Below are 21,162 nucleotides of genomic sequence, written 5' to 3' on the forward strand. Positions count from 1 at the left end.
GTACACACAAGACCAAGACAACAATGGAGGGAGAGTCTATCCATAAAACAGCTCCGCATGCAGACACACAAACATCTGCACACGCATGCTCCCCACACTTATGCACGCTGATGGCCTCGGACACTCATGAACCCAAAATTGCACCAACACAAAGTTTCATTCATTCTCTCAGGCATTCATTCAATCAGTGTTTGTTGAGGGGCCAGGAGAGTGGTTAAGAGCGTGTGTTCTGGAGTCACACAAAGCTGGGTTTTGATTTCTAACTCCATCACCTCCCAGGTGTGTGAGCATGGGCAACTTCCTGAACCTCTGCGAGCCGCAGTTTCCTTCTTTGTGGCATTTGGATGGTAACCGCAGTAAGGACCCCAAAGGTGGTGCAGGAGTCAATGAGACGGGGTGTGTGAGAGTGCTTAGGATGAGTCTGGTTCAGGATGTAGCACACAGTAGGTGTCTTTACCCTCACTATTGAATTCCTACTATGTGCCTAGCTCTGTGCTGGGAGCTTTATTTAAAGCTGTGATTTCCAGAGGTGGCTGTGAAAAGTGGAGCCTGGTGTATAATAGGCACGCAGTGAATGTTTGATGATTGAATGCATGAACGAATGAGTGAAAGCTGCGTCCAAGGCTGGCCGGATGGCGTTGGAGCTTCCTTCCCTCAGGAGGAATCCACCCTCACTGGTCTCTCATCCAGGCTATGTCTCTGGTAGGATCGAGATGTTGTTGAGGGTAACACAGGGACCCTAGAAGAGGAGCTGGAGGGTGTCTGAGCCACCTCTCGCTTTGCACATGGGGAAATGGCAGCACAGTGGGAGCAGGCAGCAGGCATCATCCAGGCCAAACATTCGGCAGTCGGTGGCCAGGGCCCAGAGCTGCCACCCTGAGCCAGCCTAGCACAGCGGCCCAGCACAGTGAATGGTACCTGGTCCAGCCACAGCCCCTGAGTCCCTGAGCCTGCTCAGGCCACAGGCCCCGTCCTGGCTTGGGCAGACACGGGAGTCACGCAGCCCCAGTCAGAACCCTGGCTGGGCTGTCGGGCAGGCTGGGGCCTCTGGGCTGGCACTAGACAGGGCTCCGTCCGCCCGCCGGAGAAGGGGCTGGAATTCCATCCAGCCTGGGTAGGAAATGGGCTTCAGGACTTGAAGGCACTGGCACTGTTCCCTGCCTTTGAATAGGCCGGCAGCTAAAGTGCCTGGGCCCTTTCCTCCCATCGCACCGCCTCAAAAAGAAAGTGACATTTCCTGGTGCTTTTTTAAGCCTGGGCTGGCTGGGCCAGGCCCGGGAGTGGGGTGGGGAGGGGGCGGGCAGCGCTGGGAGTCACACAGCCCGAGTCTCTCCTCACCTTGAGTGATCGCAAGGCGCTGGGAATAGACGTGGCCTCATCTCCTCGCCATGTGCCCCAGATTCCAGATTCTGCACTCCAGGGCCCGCGTGCGGGTTTTGAATTCCACGTTCCCACGCCAGTTCTGTCTCCTAGGCAGGACTCGGGCTGTTGAATTCCACAACGAGAGCCTTCAGCTGGCAGCCTGCTGGGAGGGGAGGCTATGTCTGGCCCTCTCTGAAAACGAACTTCGTGCCCTTGTGCCCACTCTCCTCATCCACGTTCACGGCCGGTGGGGATGCAGGTCTTTGTGCCCATTGACAAGAGGTGAACGTGATTGTGCCTGCTGCCTGTGTAGACATGAGTCTGCTGTCAATGGGTGTACCCACTGCCAGTGTAGACCTGGATCTGCGCTCAGTCACTGCCCATTGCCAGTGTAACACACCACCTCTGTGAGGAAGGAGCCGATGAGAACACAGCTGAATGATTAGCGACTGCATCTGTGGCCAGGTTAGTCATAGATGCATGGATAGAGATTATCCTTTTCCCAGTGTGGGCACAGATCTTCTGTAAGTGTGGCTAGTGCTGGTGTAAACACAGGTCTGAAATCAACGATTGTGCGCGTCGCAGGGTAGAGGCAGATGTGCTATCAGTGAGTCAGTGCTTGTGTGCACTGCCCGTGCAGGCGAGGGAAAGTGGGCATCAGAGGAGGGGTCGCTTCCTAAGGAGGCTGCGGGAGTAAACTTTGTGGTACCCATTGTGTAGGTGGATGGGTTGAGACAAGCAGACACACAGGATGGGCAGCTGTGCTCTTGCTTAGCTGTGCTCCTGGCTCCCGGGGAAGGGGCCCCTCTTCCCCTTCTAGTGGGCGGGGGGTATGGCTGAGCGAGATGGCGGGGCCGGTCCTGGTCCTCAGATCCAGCCACCTCATGGAACTTACATGCTAAGGGCGGAGAGAGACAAACAACAGAGATGAAAATAAGCAAGTTGTATGGTGTGACGTGCCAGCGTCGTACAACTGGATACTTAGAATGGGTGAATGTTACTGTATATATTGTATACAAAAGGTATATGTATATTGTATATAAGTTATACCTCAGTAGACAAACAACAGAGATGAAAATAAGCAAATTGGATAGTGTGACATGCCAGCGTCGTACAACTGGATACTTAGAATGGGTGAATGTTACTGTATATGTTGTATACAAAAGGTATATGTATATTGTATATAAGTTATACCTCAATAAAGCTAGGGAAAAGTTAGTGTTCGAAGATGGTACCTAATGGGGCAAAGCAGAGGAAGGAAAATCCAATTAGTGAGGGACGCTGGCAGAGATTTTAGAATGGTCAGAGTGGGCCTCATGAGATGGCGAGGGAATGAGCCATGAGGATGCGGGGAAGGGGGATCTGGGCAGAGGGAACAGGCGGTGTGAGGGCCCTAAGGCTGGCGTGTGTCTGGCGTGTTTAAGGATCATGTTTGAGGAGGCGGTGTGGCTGGAACATGCGAAGGGTGGCAGTGATAGGAGAGGAGCTCGGAGGGGAATGGAGGACCTGATCACGTGGGGACCGGCAGGGCGTTGCGAGGACCTTGGCTTTTCCTACGAGAGAAATGGGGACCCAGTGCAGGGTTTTGAGGAGAGAAATGGCACGATCAGATTTACATTTTGAAAGGATCACCTGGCTGCTATGTTGAAAACAGTCCTAGAGCACCGGGAATATTGGAAGCCGAGAGACCAGTTAAGATGCTCTTAGCGTAATCTAGGGGGAGCTGATGATGCCTGGGACGGGGTGGTAAGAGTGGTGCTGGGAAGTGGTCAGATTCCGGATTTATTTCAATCTGAGCCAAGAGGGTTTCCTTATAATTAACTGTGAGGTGTGACAGAAAGAGCAGTGTCAAGGATGACTCCAGAGTTTTTGGCGAGAATGTCCTGGGAGGATAGGGTTGCCATCTCATGTGATGGAGAAAGCTGCCAGGGGTGGAGGTGGTACAGGCGCTCAGTTGACGTGCTGAGTTGGAGAGGCGGCTAGTAGACCTCCACCACAGAGACGCAAGGGAGCTGGATGCTGAAGTCCTGAGTTCAGGAGAAGTGCTGGGCTGCAGATAAATATTTGGGAGTGTGCAGTCAATGGTGTTTGAATAGGCGATGGTATTTAAGCCTTCAAACTGGGTAAATCGATAAGGGAATGAGTATAGATGGAGAAGAGGCCCAAGGACTGCACTCTGGGGCACCCCAAGAGTTAGAGGCTGGGGACAAGATGGCACAGGACATCAAGAAGGAACAGCCAGTCAGGTGGGAGGAAAATCAAGAGACTGCAGGGCCCTAGAAAGTGTAACAAAAAGGAGGGAGTGATCAGCTGTCTCAGATGCTGCTGATGGTCAAGGAACGTGAGGACCGGGAATTTTTCCCATTCTTTCTGCTAGAATGCTCTTCCTTGCACTCTGCATTTCCCTAGTGATTTTTACCCATCTTTCCAACCTCCATACACTTGTCACTTCCTCGTGGGAGCCACTCCAACCCCAAGACTTGTTAAAGGCCCATAGAATGCCGTGTGCATTCCCCTCAAAGCCCTCGTCCCCTCATACAGGTACGTATTTGCTTGTCTGGTTATCTGATAAATGTCAGTCTCCCCTGCTAGGAGCTGTGACTGTTTTTGCTCATTCTGTACCCAGTGCCCAGCACAGGCCTGGGATAAGGCATAAATCTTTGTTGGAGGGAGCACAGGTGGGCAGTTAGCTGTGGTCCCACCTGGGTTGTGTCCACTGCCCTCCCTGATCTCTTCCTCTTGGGGTCATCTTTTTATTCCTCTCCCCCCAACACACACACACACACACACACACACACACACACACATATATATATATATATACACACACACAAGCACACCCTATGGGGAGTCAGGACCCTTGACTCGATGCTAAAACATAAGTGGGTACTGGGGGGAAATTTCCCAGTGGATTCCTAGTGGACACTTCATGGAGCTTGGAGCCTCAGTTTTCTCATCTGCCAAATGGGGGCAATCAAGGCTGTCTGGCTGATGGCCCAGCTGGTGTGTGTGTGTGTGTGTGTGTGTGTGTGTGTGTGTGTGTGTGTGTGTATGGATATGAAAGAGATTTATAAGTGGAAGCTCTGGAGTGTGCTGGTTTTAGAGTCAGAGAGACCTGGTTTCAAATTCTGCTTATCACTTCCGATCTGTGTGGGGTTTGGTTTTTTTTGCACACGTCTTAACCACTCTGAACCTCAGTTTTCTCATCTGCAAAGTGGAGTTAATGACACTTCCCTTGGGGAGGTTTTTAAAGATAAATGAGATCATGTTTGCAACAGTCGTCATTATTACTTTATAGCAGAGGTCAGTGAGGCTCAACAGAGACAAATATTCCCACTACTGAGGTGGTTGTGAGCATTGAGAAGGACAAAGTGTGCCATCCATGTGGCCACGCACAGTGAGTGCTTAACAAAACCAGGCTCTGAAACAGCCAGGGGAGCTGGCCCAAGAAAAGGAGTGTGGACAGAAGCTGGCGGAAGCCTGGTGCACAGGAGGGATGGCTCAGGGTGGGTCCTGAGGCCCATCTGCAGGTGTGGGCAGGGCCGTCAGAGGGAGAAAGGGGAGCAGGTGTGTCCTGGTGACCCCAGAGGGCAGAAAGAGGCAGGGAGGTTGACTTAAACATGAAAGAAATGCATGTCTGGAGTGCTGTCCAAAGACAGAATGTGGCCTCGGGAGCTCCCCATCGCTGGCGATCACCAGCAGAGATGTCTGCTCAGGGTTACTCCAGAGGGCATTATTGAACTGCCCCTGTAGGGAGTGCCTTCCTGCTCACTTCCTCATCTGGGAGTCTCAGTCGCGTATTTCTTATTGCAATCTGTGGCACAAAGATGTTTGAGGCCCATGAGATGCACATACAACAGAATCCTTAGAAATAAAGAAGAAAATAAAAGAAAAAATAAGACTTGTATAATGAAGAGAAGAAATAGTGATACCCCAAACCCAGGTAAAAGATTGGTCTGGAACTGAGCATCACATTTAACTGAGCTCCCTAGCAGTCAGAGCAAAAGAGGAAATATGAAGGGTTCCATAAGTCATCGTTTACTAATAGAAAAGTAGACAAGCACGTCAGGAAACAGTTGACACAGTTCGAAGTCCTAAACTAGAAGAGGAATTTCCTGTGTGGAATACTGGTATTTCTCCAAGTTTCAGATGCTAACAGGAGAGGGTGTTCACTATCTGTTTTCCAGAAGGGACTCTCAGGTCACAGGAGTGGGTGGGAAGTTGGTTCCTGATGGCCCCTCTTGGGACCCTGACACCCAGCCTTCCTGGCCTGTGGGACCGCAGGGGCGTGCTGGGACGGCACAGCCCCACTCTGTTAAGGCACCCAGCCTTGTGGCTGGCTAAAGTCGAAACGAAGCTGGAGCAGCCGTGCCCATCTCACGGGGCACAGCCAAGCCGACCTGCACTGTGGACATCCTGCCTGGCTGCCTAAGGGGCCTGGGGGAGGCCTGAAATGCAGGGCTTTGAAGTAGGACCGATCCTGCCACTGAGAACCTCTGAGACCTTGGGCAAGAATCTTCTCTTCTCTAAACCTCAGACTCGTTGTCTGAAAAGCAGTGGTAACAGCAGAACTTACTGCCCTGGGCTGGTGTGAAGTTTAAATGAGACGAGGCACAGAGAGCCCAGGAAGCAGGGCTGCTCGAGACCAGGAAGCTGCTGTTACCAGCCTCCCTCTTGTCACTGGAGTTAGGCCGGGAAGCCCGGAGCTCATCGCGTGACCTTGGGTGTCCTTTCCTGTCAAGCCTCGTTTCCTCCCAGCCCAAAGGCCGGGGCTCACGTGGAAGACCCCGTGGAAGTGGGCATGTTACGTCACCGTCGCCCTGAGCAGCGTGGCCCTCACCAGCTGGAGGCTGCAGCGCGGGGTCTGGGACACAACCCCACCTTGGGCCGCGGCCCTGGGAAACAGGCTCTGCGGGCTGTGCTGTTGGTTCTCATGAGGCTGTCATTTGCTCCTGGTTTGCTGTTTGCAGGCAAGTGGTCACAACAGGAGCAGAAAAAATTAGGGGAAAAAAGCCTAAAGTTAGACACATTTCTCCCTTTAGCTGTTGCTGCTACTCCTTGCAGTCTCTCCCCCACCCCCAGCGATTTGGGTGGAAGAAAACCCAAAATGCTGTGTTTGGATTTTTGTGGAGGGAAGCCTTGGCCCAGCTCCTGGAATACCAGTGAGCAAAAGAACTGGCAGTCTTGGGGTTTCTTCCTGCCCTAGAATTCCACCCTGGATCTGGGGAAGCCCTAGACACCTGGCCTTTTCCCTCAGGCCCTTCAATAGTGCCTTACTTCCTGGAATGTGTTATTATTATTATTATTGTCCTCATTTTAAGAATGATGGGATTGAGTCTGCAAAAAGTGACTTGCCTGCAGTCACACCTCCAGTGGCAGAGCTGGGATTTGAACTCAGGTCTCTGAAGTCAAGCCCAGGACGCTTCTCCTTCTGCCTTGCCGCCTGCTTCCCAGCCCCTAAATGTGGTCTCAGGCTGATGAGGTCCGTCATGTATCAGAGCTGCCAGGCAGTTGGGTCTTATCTGGCCTCATGGATCCCACGTGCCAGGATGGGGCTGGCGGCATCAGAACGACAGAGGACACAAATTAAAGGTAGATGTCTGGTCCCACCCACAACTCAGGGTGCGGCCAAGGGCTCTGCATCTGCATCTCCACTCCGCGGTGCTCCCCCAGCACACCGGCCTCTGCCCGCTCCCGCCTCCTTTGTGCCCCACCAAACTCCCCCAGGGAGGGCCTCTTACCCCCTGCTTTCCCTTCCACCCTTCCAGGGCGTTGGGTTAGGCCCCCGCCACGTTCTCCTTCTTGTTAAATCCAGAGACTTCTCCTCTGACCCTATCCCACTGGGTCCCTCAGGGGCCATCCCTCAGGAAACACCCCTCCCCTTGTCCTCAGGGACCAGGACTGGCCCTCGGGGGGGGGGGCAGACTGGTCACCGTGCTGCTCGGCCAGGCCTGCACAGAAGCGTGGGCTCGGCCTCACTCGTGCCACATGGCTGAGCGTGGGCAGGGGGTGACTCTGTGAAGGACAGTCGTGTTCTTTTGTGATGCGGGGGCACGTCCGCCTCAGTCTCCCGGGTGCCTCCAGCTCAGTGGTTCTGTGACTATAAGATTCTTGGCTTTTTTACATCTGAGGTGCTCTGATGCGGAAGGTGCTGCTGTGATGGGAGAGGGCCGGGCGGGAGGGCCCGATGAGGCGAGAGGTGGCCAGTTTGTAGGGACGGAAGCAATGCGTTCAAGCACCTCCTTCTTACTTTCTGTGTGTTGTTTCATCCCATTATCACAACCAGCTGGGAGGCAGGGAATGTTAACCACCCCTTCCCTGTCCAGGAATGAAGACTCAGAAAGGGGCAATGTCCAAGGTCACCAGCCGAGCCGGGCCCCAAACTCAGGCTGGTCTGACCTCAAGGTCCGGCCATTTCTGTTCCAGCTGCTGCCTCCTTTGACAGACGGACTTGTGCTGCTTTTGACCCAGGGTCTAGAAGGCAGGCGGGACCTGGAGAGCAGAGAGGCCTGGGAGCGCGTGTTAAATGAGCGAAGGCTCAGAGGCCACGATGATGAAAGCCCAGAACTGACGTTTCAGGAGAATCTGACTCTCACCCCTGCGAGCTCCATGACCTTGGGCGGGAGGCTCTGCCTCCATTTCCCCATTCCGGCCACAAGGGGCGGCTTTTGGATCAAAACCTCTGAGGGCCCCTCTGTCTTGCTGCTCTGGGTTTCTAATGACTGTGTTTTCCTAAGTCCAAAGTACCATCGATTCAACTATGCCATGAGCTAAATAACAGCATGTTGGGGATATGAGAAGATATACTATTTTAAGGATGTGTATATTTTATGACATTTTCATTTCCAAAATGTGCATCTTGGAATGAAAGCAACACAGAACCTCTGCCACCTCAAAAGTTGCCAGCCTAGCTGTTGAGGCAGCCCTTTTTGGATATGACCTGGGTCTGGAATCCAGAGAATGAATTCAGTGAAGTGGGTTGTTGTCCCACTGGAAAAGTCTGGGCTCCCTGAGGCCTGGGCATGGCCTTTCCTGCCCTTGGTTCCCCCACTACCCAGGCTACAGCACCCGGGACTGAGGGGGGCAGTGCAGTGGGATGAGGGGATTCCCATCTGGGCACAGCCCTGCCTCCCTGTGGCCTTCCCTGGGCTGGTGCAGTGGCCTTTAGCCCACCTCCACCCTGCCTACCCTTTTTCTCTCAGTCAGAGACAGTCCCAGGGAAGGGGCACCACCCCCCTCGGCTAGTGTGTGAGGGACCATCTCTGGCATGGACAAGGGTCATGGTCTCAACTCAGAGAACACATGTCCAGAGTGCCCAGCCAGACCCTGATTCTCCTAGGAGATGCCCATACACACACGCACACACAAACACACCCCCCACACTATACATGCCCCTATACACACACACACACACATCACACCCAGGCATGTCCCTATACACACACACCATCATGCCCCATACCTGTCCTTATACACACACATCACACCCATGCATGTCCTTATACACACACATCACACCCCATGCATGTCCTTATGCACACACATCACACCCCACGCATGTCCTTATGCACACACACATCACACCCCATGCATGTCCTTATGCACACACATCACACCCCACGCATGTCCTTATACACACACATCACACCCCACACATGCCCTTATGCACACACATCACACCCCACGCATGTCCTTATGCACACACATCACACCCCACGCATGTCCTTATGTACACACACATCACACCCCACGCATGTCCTTATGCACACACATCACACCCCACGCATGTCCTTATGTACACACACATCACACCCCACGCATGCCCTTATGCACACACATCACACCCCACGCATGTCCTTATGCACACACATCACACCCCACACATGTCCTTATGCACACACATCACACCCCACGCATGTCCTTATGTACACACACATCACACCCCACGCATGCCCTTATGCACACACATCACACCCCATGCATGTCCTTATGCACACACATCACACCCCACACATGTCCTTATGCACATACATCATACCCCACGCATGCCCTTATGCACACACTTCACACCCCACGCATGTCCTTATGTACACACACATCACACCCCACGCATGTCCTTATGCACACACTTCACACCCCACGCATGTCCTTATGTACACACATCACACCCCATGCATGTCCTTATGCACACACATCACACCCCACACGTGTCCTTATGTACACACACATCACACCCCACGCATGTCCTTATGCACACACATCACACCCCATGCGTGTCCTTATGTACACACACATCACACCCCACGCATGTCCTTATGCACACACATCACACCCAGGCATGTCCCTATACACACACATCACACCCAGGCATGTCCCTATACACACACACCATCATGCCCCATACATGTCCTTATACACACACATCACACCCATGCATGTTCTTATACACACACATCACACCCATGCATGTTCTTATACACACACATCAACCCATGCATGTCCTTGTGCACACACATCACACCCCATACATGTCCTTATACACACATCACACCCCATGCATGTCCTTATGCACACACACATCACACCCCATACATGTCCTTTTGCACACACAAACACACTTCTACCACCTATATGAACCACATACATCACACACAGTGACCAGTTACATGAGCCTCTGGCACATGCCTAGAGTCAGGTGACATAAACAGGTGACACACCTTCACCATGTACACAGCTACTCCACATTTACACACCACCTCTCCCCTCCCCCATATGCCCCTCCCAGCACACAGACCTTCTACACGGCATGTTCTCTGCACACACTTTCACACACTCCCGCTCACACCCTCCACATAGCACCATGGGAAGCACCACCCACCTGCTGCTCCCTGAGCTGGGTGCCAAAAGGGGAGGATTAGTGTGAAGGAATGGGGTGGAGACCCGGATGCTGGAGAGAATGCTCAGGTCCCAGCCAGGCCTCTGGGGGTTCATGCGGAGGCATTTATTAACAGACCAAAATGGGACTGGACCCCAAAGACCCCTCCTGCCCCCCGATAAGCTATGATGTGCTCAGCCAACACAGCATATTCTGGGCATGCCCAGCCCAAGGAAGTCCAGACGAGTCTAATTCAGTTTCCAAACTCAACTCGACTGACAATTTATTTAGGCCAATTGGCCATCCCTCCTGCTCTGCATCACTGACTCTGCATGGATTAACTCAAACGCTGTACACCCCCGCTGGGCAGACTTAATTAGGTGGAAAAACTGACCTGAAGCCTCTAGGGGCTTGGGGCCTGGACACGAGCCAGGGCTCCCCTGATTAGCCCCATTGCCTACAGCCTCAGCCGGTCTCAGAATCCTCAGAAGGGACCAAGTCCAGCCCTCACTGTACCAGTGATGAAACTGAGGCCCAGAGAGGGGAAGTGGGCTGCCAAGGTCATGCAGCGAGTGAGCCGCCAGACCAGAATGTTGGTCCCTGCACCACATTACAGCCATTGCCTTGCTCCTGGAACGCCAAACTGCAAGAACACAGATCCCCACGGTGAACCCCTGAACAGTTCCAAAAGACAAGCACAATTTTCTAAAGATGACTGTGGCATAAATAATTTATAATGGAAGTCATAGCACATATTGGTCATTTTAATAGATAGTAAATTGCCTTTCTGATTTATAGTTTCAGGGGTGGGGTTATGATAAAAATAACTTGGTGATTTATAAAATATCTTCTTAAGTCAACAGATCGTTAGTAGGTTTGTCTGACTTTACAGCCAACAGTCTCACCACCCCGGTTACCATAGAAATGGGATGCTTTGCTCTGTTGCCATGGCTACCTCTTTCTAGAACACAATTGGTGGGCCTCTCACAGTTTGTGATTCTGAAAAAAAAAAAGAAAGAAAGAAAGAAAGAAAGAAAGAAAAGCCAGAACTACCAGTTTGGGTTTATGCTGCATTATCAGGCTATCTTGCCTGCGTTGTCTTGAAATTTCACAGGGTGGCCTCTGAGGTGTGGCCAGGCTGGGTGACAGTTGGCCCTGGGCTGCCGGGCAAAGCTCCCTTTGTGCCCCCCATTAGACTAGAAGCCCAGGAGGGTTGGCCTCCCAGCTGGCCTGGGTCCTGCGTGTGGGGCGCTGCTGCTGTGGTGGGCTGAGGGAAGGGGACGGGGTCCGGCAGGTGGCAGGAAATCAGGAAGCCGGTGGGTGATAGGCAGGTGTAGAGACGGGAGATCCAGGAGCTGGCACTGTCTGGGCAGGGAGACAGGTGAGGGCATCAGGGAAGGCTGAGGAGGCTGAGGCGAAACAGGCTGGGGCTGCCATCCTGCAGGAGAGACAGACACCGAGTCAGTCCCACCCAGCGGGGCGAGGTGGGCAGGGGAGGGGCCAGCTGTGCGGCAATGCCTGGGGTCTGGGGTGTTTGTAGGAGGTGCGCGGTGTGGTGACCGTCCGTGTGCTCCGAGTGCACACGCACAGGCTGCGAGGGGGAGGTATGGGGCTGCGCGCCTCGCAGTACAGCGCCTGGGTGCTCATGCTTGGGGGGCAGTGATATGTTTCAGTACGATCCATGCGTGTGTTTTCTGTGTATGTGCGGTCATGCACCACAGGGTAGGTACTTAGGTAACAGGTGAGGCGCGTGCTCCGGGTAGCTGTGCATGTCTGTGGGTGACTGTCCTCCGGGTGACTGGGGATTGGAAGGCAGACAGCTCACATGGGGTGCAGCCCCCGGCCCTTGACTGCAGCCCCTACAGTCCTGAGAGTGACAGCCCAGGGTGACTGCAGAAACAGCTTCCAAGGCTTGCTACCTGGGCCTGCCAGGCTACCTGGGCCTGCCTCCCTCCCTGTCAGGATTGGCTGATCCCAGAAATTCCCCATCCCCGTGCACCCACCCCCTCCCTCTGGCTGAGCTCCCTGAACAAGTTGTGGTCATCTCTCAGCCTGCTATCTCTGGGTCTTGCAAAGAGGTGGGCCAGGTAAGCATGCAGGCTGAGCCATCCAGGGCTGCTGTCGGCATTGCCTCCCTGAGCAGAACGGGGCAGCCTCCCCGCCCCTGGGGCTGCTGTTGCCCCAGGTGCTAGCAAGCCCTGGGCAATGAGCCAAGACCATTTCAGGTGTGCCTGGGCTCCAGCCTGTGGGTCCAAGTACCCTGGCTCTCTCCCTCACTGGGGACAGACATAACCTGCCCTCAGGGAGTCCAAGCTGTGGGTGCCAACCTCCAAGATGGAGCCATCCACGTATAATTAGGGCTGGCTCCCCATTGCGCGGAGCTGTGTTGTTAGCCCCCGAGAGCTTTGGTACCGCTGGTGGTGGACAGAGCTTAGATTACGGAGCCAGGACCACTTGCGTTCAAGCCTCAGCTTCATCACTAGCCTTAAACCTTGGTTTCGTCCCTGAACCTCTCTGTACTTGGGTTTCCTTTTTGGCACAGTGGGGTACGACCACCTGTCTCACCAGGTCTGTGGGAGGATTAAAGGTGCACAGTAGGTCCTCAGCCCTGACAGCTTCTCCTCTCTCCTTCCTGGCTCAGCGTCCCTGAGGATAGACAGGAGGGCGCTGGGGGCTCACCTGGCTGCGGGCTCTTGCTGTGGCTTTGATGCGCTGGGGCTGACCTGCTAGTCGCTAGGCTTAGGAGATTGTGGCAGTCTGAGCAAGCCAGGGGCGCCTTCCTCCGCAGCCTTCCTAAGGGCCCACTTGGACCCGGATGTTGCTGGGGCCCTGCCTGTGACAAAGGACCGGGCGCATGGGCCGCAGAGTCCAGGAAGGCACCCAGGAGGGTACCAGGAGGGCCTGGCTGCCACCTCCCCGGCTCCCCTGGGGAAGAAGTCCTGGTGTCCGGCTCTAGGCCTGGCTGCTGCTGCCCACCCCCCGGCCCCACTCCTTGGTCACTGGGGCGCAGAGAGGAAAGAATCTAGACGGGATGGCCATTGCTGGCTGAGAACCAAGGATTTTGTCTACCCTAATTTTAGAAGACCTGACCTCTTTCTGGGCCTCAGTTTTCCCATCAGAACCTGTCCTGTGAGAGGAGCAAATGGGACGAGAGCTCTGAGGGCCTTTGGGGGCACCTGGGAGGGAGGGAGAAGGCTCCGGGGACATCAGTGCCCTCTCTGAGCTGTTCCCATGAGACTCCGCAAGCACTAACGAGCACGAGTCGGAGACAGGCTCACTGCCTCCCTGGAGGGGGATTTAGACATTCCTTTTTGGGGGGGGCGTCCCTGCATTTGCTGCCTCCTAAGGGCCCCAGCTTCCAAGAGGATGTCTCACCAGGAAAGGTGTCCTGGGAGAAGGGCTACTTAGTGGGGCACTGTTGGACGGATGGGTTTTTCCACACGGAGATCAGCAGGAACACCCTGGAGGCAGGAACAGCAGTGCCAAGACATGGAGATGGGGGGGTCAGATATAGCAGACAGCTGCATGTGGCAAGAATGTTGGGTGCGGCAGGGAGGGGACCCTGGGAAGTTGATGAGGCCAGGGCACAGGGAACCTCATGTGCCAGGCTGAGGAGTCAGGGCTTTTCTCTGTGGGCAGCATGACCAGGTGGCGGGCAGAGAGCTGGGATTCCAACGGTTGCCCCCTCTGGTAGCTGGGGGGAGGCTGTACTGTACTGGGCGTGGCCGAGATTGAAGCCTACGACATGCTGGCCTTGATGGCAGTGGCCCCATTGAGAGAGAGTCCCACGTGAGTCGAGGGGACAGAGGAGGATAGCTGTGGGATGGTTTGGGAAGTGGGTGCCATGGCTGATGGGGCGGGGGGAGGGGCAGTGCCTCCTGCCTTCCACCACTGGCCAGGATCAGGAGCCCAGGGGCGCAGCAGACCCTGCCTCTTGGCATCCCTTAGACACTCACAGTGTGTGTCTTCCTCCCCTCTCTCAAAAAGGCCAGGGGAGCAATGTGACCCACCCCTTGGGAACCTGGGCTGTGAATTCCAAGCTCTAAGATGGGGCCCTCCAGAGGGAATGTGGGGCCAAATACCCAGCATTTGGGGATGTGTTTTTAGCTCCAAGAGCTTTGACAACTGGTGATGGAAAGAGCGCTGGAGCTGGATAAACCTGGATCAGAGTTGGTGACCTCTTCCAGTTGCTTCCACTTTGCTTTCTTGGTCTACCTCTGTGGTGTCCCAGGTCAGCACTATCTGGATCCTTAAAGAGCTGTTTCTGGAGTCAGAAGACCTGGCTTAAGTCCCTGCCTCACCTTGTCCAAACCCCACCTGCATCGCAGGGCTGAGGGGGCTCACCTTTTCAGTCCACTGCATTGTACTTGTCTCTGTGTGTGTCCTTTACCTTCAGCTGTGCAGGGGCCTCCCTGGGGGTTGGGCTGAGGTCTTATTCCACTCTGTGCTGGGCATAACCTGGTGCCTGGTGAGGAATGGAAGGAAGAAAGGATGGATGGATGGATGGATGGGCAGGTGGATGGATGGGTAGGAGGAAAGAAGGAAGGAAGGAGGGAAGGAAGGAAGGAAGAAAAAAAGGAAAAAAGAAGAGAAGGAGGAAGGGATGAATGAATGAATGCATGATGGATGGAAGAGAGGGAGAGGAGGGAGGGAGGAACAAAGAAAGGAAGGAATAGAGGGAGGGAGGAAAGAAGGATGAATGGATGTATGGATAAAAAGGAGGGAGAGAGGATAGAAGGAAGGAAAGATGAGTGGATGGAAGGGAGGGAGAAAGGAAGGAAGGAAGAAAGGGAAGAAGGATGGATGGATGGATGGATGGAAGGATGCATAGGGGTCACACTTGATAGTAGTCTAGGACAAAGTTTTTGAAAACTGCACGATGCTCTAAACCAGCAGGAGTATTAGCATGCCATGATGAGCGGCTTGGGCAGATCACTTCCTGTTTCTGGACCCCAGACTTCCCATCTGTAGCATGTAGTGTCTTGGACCAGATAATCTCTAAAAGCTGCTCTTACTCTGACATTCTAAAATGCTGACTTTGTCTCTTCCCCTTTTCTCTCCCCTTCCCCCAACCCGAAATGTGTCTTGGAAGGTCTACATAGTTCTTAGTTTCTGGATCTGTGCCAGGTTGGGTGCCAGGTCCCATGGCCATGGTCAGCCCAGACAGGGCCACCACCAGGTGGGGAGGTGCATCAGTACAAACTAAAGAAATGGCTAGAAGCAGCATGGCTGCTTCTTGTGGCAGATACAGGGTGGGGCCTTGGCACTCCTTGAAGTTTTCTATGAAGGCAGCTCTGGAGAATGAACTTGCCACCCATTCTAGACTATAGCCCAGAGCTGCCTCCAGGGAGAGGGCCTTGCACTGGCCATGGTCTGTCTTGACAGGCTGGGCGAAGGGGGGCCCAGAGGAGAGGGGAGCAGAGGGAACATGACCAGCTGGGCCCCTGGAGGAGAACCCCTGGCTAGGGTTCCCCTGCCCAGGGAAGTGTTAGTGTTCCAGGGACCTCGACTGGAGGCTGTAAGAAGAGCCCTTGCCTGGAATTCATTCTGAGTAGGAGGGTTTGAAACTCAGATAGCTGCTTGACTCTCTTTCCTTGGGTACCCATGTCTGCTGGGGGCCAGAGAAGCCCAGGGGGTCATCAGCTGGGGCCACCAAACCAAACCAAAGAGTCTCCCGAACCTTTCTCAAGGGGCTCAGGGCCAGAGCAGGTGGTTCCGGACAGGCTGGGTTATCCTGGCCATTTCCTTCTCACCGGGGAGGGGGTCTGAAAGGAGCAAGCACCCACATATGTTTGGAAAGGCTAGCGGCCCAGCAGCTTCTTCTTCCCTCCCACCCACATCCCTACCCTGGGGCTGGCAGGCAGCAGCAGGAGAGAAGCAGACCCTATGGTTTATGGTGCCTTTGAGGACCCCTGGTCCAATTCTCCTCCTGATACCTGAACCTGCAACACACCATCTCTGACAAATGACCAATTAGCCTCTATTTCAATATCTCCAAGATGGGGAACTCACTTCCAAGATGGTGGTGTGAGTTCCTGGGATGATAGAGAGAAGTGGGTAAAAGAGGTGTCCAAGGCCCTGGGGCAGATATATCTTTTGCAATTCCACATAGGATAGAACATGAAGAGATGGCATGAATGAGGTACAGATCCATGAAAAAGACATTGAATAGACTAGCGTAGGGACGAAAGAAAGATGGGAAATGTGGCCTCTGAGGGGCCTGCCTCCACCATAGCTCCCTCTTCTCCTTTCTTTGCCAACCTCTGCCTAGGTCACTTTTATTAGTCGGGGTGGGGGGGAGCTAAATGCTTTAATAAATCACCTCCAGATCACAGTGTCTTAAGACAGTAGAAGTTTATTTCCCACCCATGTATTTAGTGGATGTCTTTCTTTTCAGGGACCCAGGCTACTTCCTTATGGTGGCCCTGCTGGCTTCCTAGGGCTTCAGCATTTGACTGGCAGTTGGGGGAAGAAAGAAGGCATGGAAGGTTGAGCAGGAAGGTTTTGTGAGCCAGGCCCGGCCTTAGTGCACACCCTTTTGTGCACTGTCCGCTGGCCTGAGCGCAGTCACGTGACCCCACCCAGCCCCGAGGGAGGCTGGGAGATATGGTCTAGCCGTGCATCCAGGAGGAAAGGCATTTGTGAAAACAGAGCAATCTCTGCCACAACGTCTTAACCCCCGAGCCTCCTAACCCCGTGCTCCGTGCTCTGAAGAGGGAAAGGTGGCCTGTCAGCCTGGCCTATGTCAAGAGGGGCATCCTGCAGGCATCTTCCGCAGCCCAGCCCCTGACTGGACCCAGCCCAGAGGCACCCCGGGTCTCTTTGCTCTGGGGGGAGGGCCTCCCCTCTGACACTGTGTGTTTCTCCTCCACAGTATGTGGCCTTTGCCTCCCTCTTCTTCATCCTGGTCTCCATCACCACCTTCTGCCTGGAGACCCACGAGCGCTTCAACCCCATCGTGAACAAGACAGAGATCGAGAATGTTCGGAATGGCACGCAAGTGCGCTACTACCGGGAAGCGGAGACGGAGGCCTTCCTCACCTACATCGAGGGCGTCTGCGTGGTCTGGTTCACCTTCGAGTTCCTCATGCGTGTGGTCTTCTGCCCCAACAAGGTGGAGTTCATCAAGAACTCGCTCAACATCATTGACTTTGTGGCCATCCTGCCCTTCTACCTGGAGGTGGGCCTGAGCGGCCTGTCCTCTAAGGCGGCCAAGGACGTGCTGGGCTTCCTGCGTGTCGTCCGCTTCGTGCGTATCCTGCGCATCTTCAAGCTGACCCGCCACTTCGTGGGCCTGCGCGTCCTGGGCCACACTCTCCGCGCCAGCACCAATGAGTTCTTACTGCTCATCATCTTCCTGGCTCTGGGTGTCCTGATATTCGCCACCATGATCTACTATGCCGAGAGGATAGGGGCGCAGCCCAATGACCCCAGTGCCAGTGAGCACACCCACTTTAAGAACATCCCCATTGGCTTCTGGTGGGCCGTGGTCACCATGACGACGCTGGGCTACGGAGACATGTACCCGCAGACGTGGTCCGGCATGTTGGTGGGAGCGCTGTGTGCGCTGGCGGGTGTGCTGACCATCGCCATGCCCGTGCCCGTCATTGTGAACAATTTCGGGATGTATTACTCCTTAGCCATGGCTAAGCAGAAACTACCAAAGAAAAAAAAGAAGCATATTCCGCGGCCACCGCAGCTGGGATCTCCCAATTATTGTAAATCTGTCGTAAACTCTCCACACCACAGTACTCAGAGTGACACATGCCCGCTGGCCCAGGAAGAAATTTTAGAAATTAACAGAGCAGGTAGGAAACCTCTTAGAGGCATGTCGATCTGACCTTTCACCTCCGCCCCCTGTAGCGATGATTCCAGATTCAGTCAGACTGCTTCCTTAGTTCCATGGGTGACCCTGGACCCTGCGCTCAATCTCGAGGTGTGGAGTCTGGGGGCCCAGGGAGATGCTGGGCAGCCGAATTCACGAGGCAAGAGCCTGCTAGAACCTCACTGGTGGCCCCTGGTAAGGAGGTTAACATGCTGGTCTCGTGGGGTTCTGAAGAGATGACATGGCCCGCGAGGTTGCTGAGGACTCTCTTGGCAGGAGCCCCGGGGGCACTGCTGCTTGGTGGGCAGGAGTGGAGCGTGAGTCACTGACTCAGGCCACTGACCCAGTGTCGGGGCAGGGTGGGGGCGGGTGTGATTCGGAAATGCCAGACAGCTGCTGATTTGGTCTTTACACGGCTCCCTTCAGGCCGTGCGCGTGGATGGTGCATGGGATCTAGCAGGAGGGTCCCTGCAAAGGCAGCAGCAAGGATTCTCACCCCCAACAGAGCCTGTCTCCATAGCTGAGTAGCATTCCTGCTCTGATGCCGGCTGCCTAGCTCCAGGCGCGTCCTGGGAGACGCCTCTTGCCCTCCGTACGTAACAAGCTTACTTACCCCACAGCATGCGGAACCAACTCATCTTCCACCACCACTCTAGAGTTTAGCGTTTATCTTTAGGAACCTGTTGGAGTGACTCTAGCTTTCACGTTGTCTGTTTGGGTTGATGGTCAAGTGGGAGTTTCCGGTGGCCTTCTGATGGGAGCGGCTGGTGAGCGAAGGACTAGAGGGGGCCACCACCCGGCAGCTTAGATGAAAGCGCTACAGACCAGCAAACAACCTCCCACCCAGAGTTCTCCCTGTTTCCGGCAGTAGGGACTGCAGCAGCAATACACGACATCCCAACCAGTGTATGACCACTTTCCCGTGAATTCAGTGGGGGTCAGGGAGGGGGGGAGGGGGGCCATGAAACAATACTAGTCACCGTGGGATATATTCTAATATTCCATGGCTAGTGGTTCGTTATGGGACTATCTCAGTTTTATGAGAACCTGCACATAGCACATAAAGTTGATCATGGGGCTCTGGTCCGAAGATATAAAGCCCATAGTCTACCTCTACCCATGGAATACCATCGACTTATTCTGTGGACACAGGAATTTGAAGGCAATGAACAACCCATAGAAGAATGACAACACTGAGCTAAGAAGGAGTGCCGGGGCGAGGAAGGCTGAGTCAGTGATAGGTGGCGTTTAGTCTACAGAAGACACCCCTGTGCCCAGGGCAGGCAGGGGGGCTGTAGGCTAGCTCAGCCCTAGAGGAGCAAGTGCCCCCTGGCCCAGTGGGTGATTGACTCTTTCTTCCCCGATGGCCCCCACCCCCATCCTACTCCTGATCTGGCTTCATCCTACAGCTACGCTGCCCAGAGCAGTACCCACAAGGCCCACTTCTCTGTCCGTGGGAACTTTCCAGCCCCTTCGCCTGGCCCCATACCCCTCCCCACTCCCTGGGATTGCTGTAGGCACCTGAGAGGAACGTGGCTAGTGTTCTGGGCTGGGCCAGGGACTGGGCAGGGGTCTCAGAGGCTGGAACAGGGGGACCTGGTGGGGGGGGTGCTGGACTCCCCAGCCAAGGTGTGGCTCCTGCTTAGCAAGCCAGGCACGGGCCGTGGAAAGCTCCTGCCCCACCCTCCTGCTTTGGATTAGCTAGCCCTTCTGTTTGACCTCAGGAGCCGCCATCATGGCAAGGAAAATTCCTGGGGCTCTAGGGGAGGGTCTGGGCGGGCCTAGCCCCCCAGCTTCGCTCCAGGCCCCAGCAGGAAGAGCTCAGCCTGAGTGGCAACACCATGGCGCTCCTTGGCCCTCTGTCACATCCTCCCAACGCTGAATCTTTCAGGATCGGTGCCTCAAATATGGGTGCCCCAGGCCCACCTGTCAAGGATCCCTCATTCACTCCAGTCAGGCACAAATTCTTCAGTACTCCCAGACAATGCCAGTATTCTCCATGTGCTGAGGGCGTGCTTGCATGCACACACGTACATACACACATGCACACATGCCTACACAGGCATGCATGTGCACACACACGCAGAGTGCAGATGTGTGTGTGCTGGCAGGTACACCAGCTAGTCACAGGACACAAGTCCTCTTGCCATGCTGCAGCAGGCCTGTAAAGCCTGTGCACTCCTGTTGGAGCCCCTGGGCCCCATAGCCATGGCAGCCCTGCTCCTGGGAACCTCCTCGCTGCAGCCCCAGGTCTCAGGGATCCAGAGTGTCCTGGCTTGCACGGTCTCTATGGCTGAGGAGGTACTTGGGGCCCTTCTGAGCTTGCCCTCTGGAGCCCAGATGCCCAACTCCACCTACCTTTCTCCCTCCCATCCCCCACACCCTGCCCCGCCCCCTTTCCAAGTTCTCACGCTCCTGAGGGTGCTGTCTTGAGATCCCAGACCCCTCACCAGAACACTCCTCCCTCTGAAAGCTGGTGTGTGAGACCCCGGTTATCTATCACCAAGAGGGTGTGTGGTCCTTAGGGGGTGTCTCCTCATCCCGGCACCCCTGAGTCCCTTCCCATTTGCCTCCTTTCCTGCTTGCAGCTATGGTCCTAGATGGGCGTGGGGTTTGGGTGAGTCGGTGAGTGAGTGTGGGGGAGGCCAGAGGTGAGGAAGGCAAATGGGGGTGGAGACTGGACCCTACAGGAAGGGAGAGGTGAGATGCAGCCCCCAGGGCCTTTCCAATCTCATTCCACACCCAAGTGCAGTCAAGTGGCCTCAGCGAGGGCTGGGCTTCTCCAATTCCACTTTTAGAACCTGGGTTGGGGCCAAGTGCAGCGTGCTGGGCTCTAAGGGCACCCCCTACCTCCAGGGCTAGACCCCTGGGACTCAGGCAAGCCATCCCAGTCATGTCAGCAGCACCCTCCCCTCACCTCCACCTCTTGGTCTCTCCTGAAATCTCAGGTCTGTGTGTCTGTGAGGGATGATCTGGTCTCCTCTGTACCATGGCTGGCATGGCGTCAGTGTTCGGGGGATTCGTCTTGGCAGGGGTTGTAGGGCCTCACGGGGGGATGCCAGGAGGGCGCCCCTATGGTCAGGGACTGCCTGGGACTGAC

At 54.8% G+C, this 21,162-nt stretch overlaps 2 protein-coding genes across 4 annotated transcripts in view; one reads left to right on the forward strand and one right to left on the reverse strand.

The window, feature by feature from the left end:
* The window catches only part of KCNC1 (potassium voltage-gated channel subfamily C member 1), a 43,766-nt gene that overhangs the window by 16,152 nt on the left and 6,452 nt on the right, over nucleotides 1-21,162 (forward strand). For both annotated transcript variants that reach the window (XM_059931216.1, XM_059931217.1), the window contains exon 2: nucleotides 17,112-18,045. In XM_059931216.1, coding sequence (XP_059787199.1) covers nucleotides 17,112-18,045 — 934 coding nt within the window. The remainder of the gene's footprint in view (nucleotides 1-17,111; nucleotides 18,046-21,162) is intronic.
* Nucleotides 3,355-21,162, reverse strand: part of SERGEF (secretion regulating guanine nucleotide exchange factor) — a 256,969-nt gene continuing 239,161 nt past the window's right edge. The window contains exons 11-12 of one of the 2 annotated variants that reach the window (XM_059931219.1): nucleotides 14,582-14,702; nucleotides 11,536-11,675 (exon numbers count right to left, since the gene is read on the reverse strand). In XM_059931219.1, the coding sequence (XP_059787202.1) occupies nucleotides 11,543-11,675; nucleotides 14,582-14,702 (254 nt within the window). In that variant the 3' untranslated portion in view covers nucleotides 11,536-11,542. Of the gene's footprint in view, nucleotides 3,413-11,535; nucleotides 11,676-14,581; nucleotides 14,703-21,162 lie in introns of those variants that run through there. The other variant, XM_059931220.1, reaches the window with a different exon arrangement.

This window comes from Balaenoptera ricei, chromosome 8 (assembly GCF_028023285.1).
Source record: "Balaenoptera ricei isolate mBalRic1 chromosome 8, mBalRic1.hap2, whole genome shotgun sequence".
Taxonomy (NCBI): Eukaryota; Metazoa; Chordata; class Mammalia; order Artiodactyla; family Balaenopteridae; genus Balaenoptera; species Balaenoptera ricei.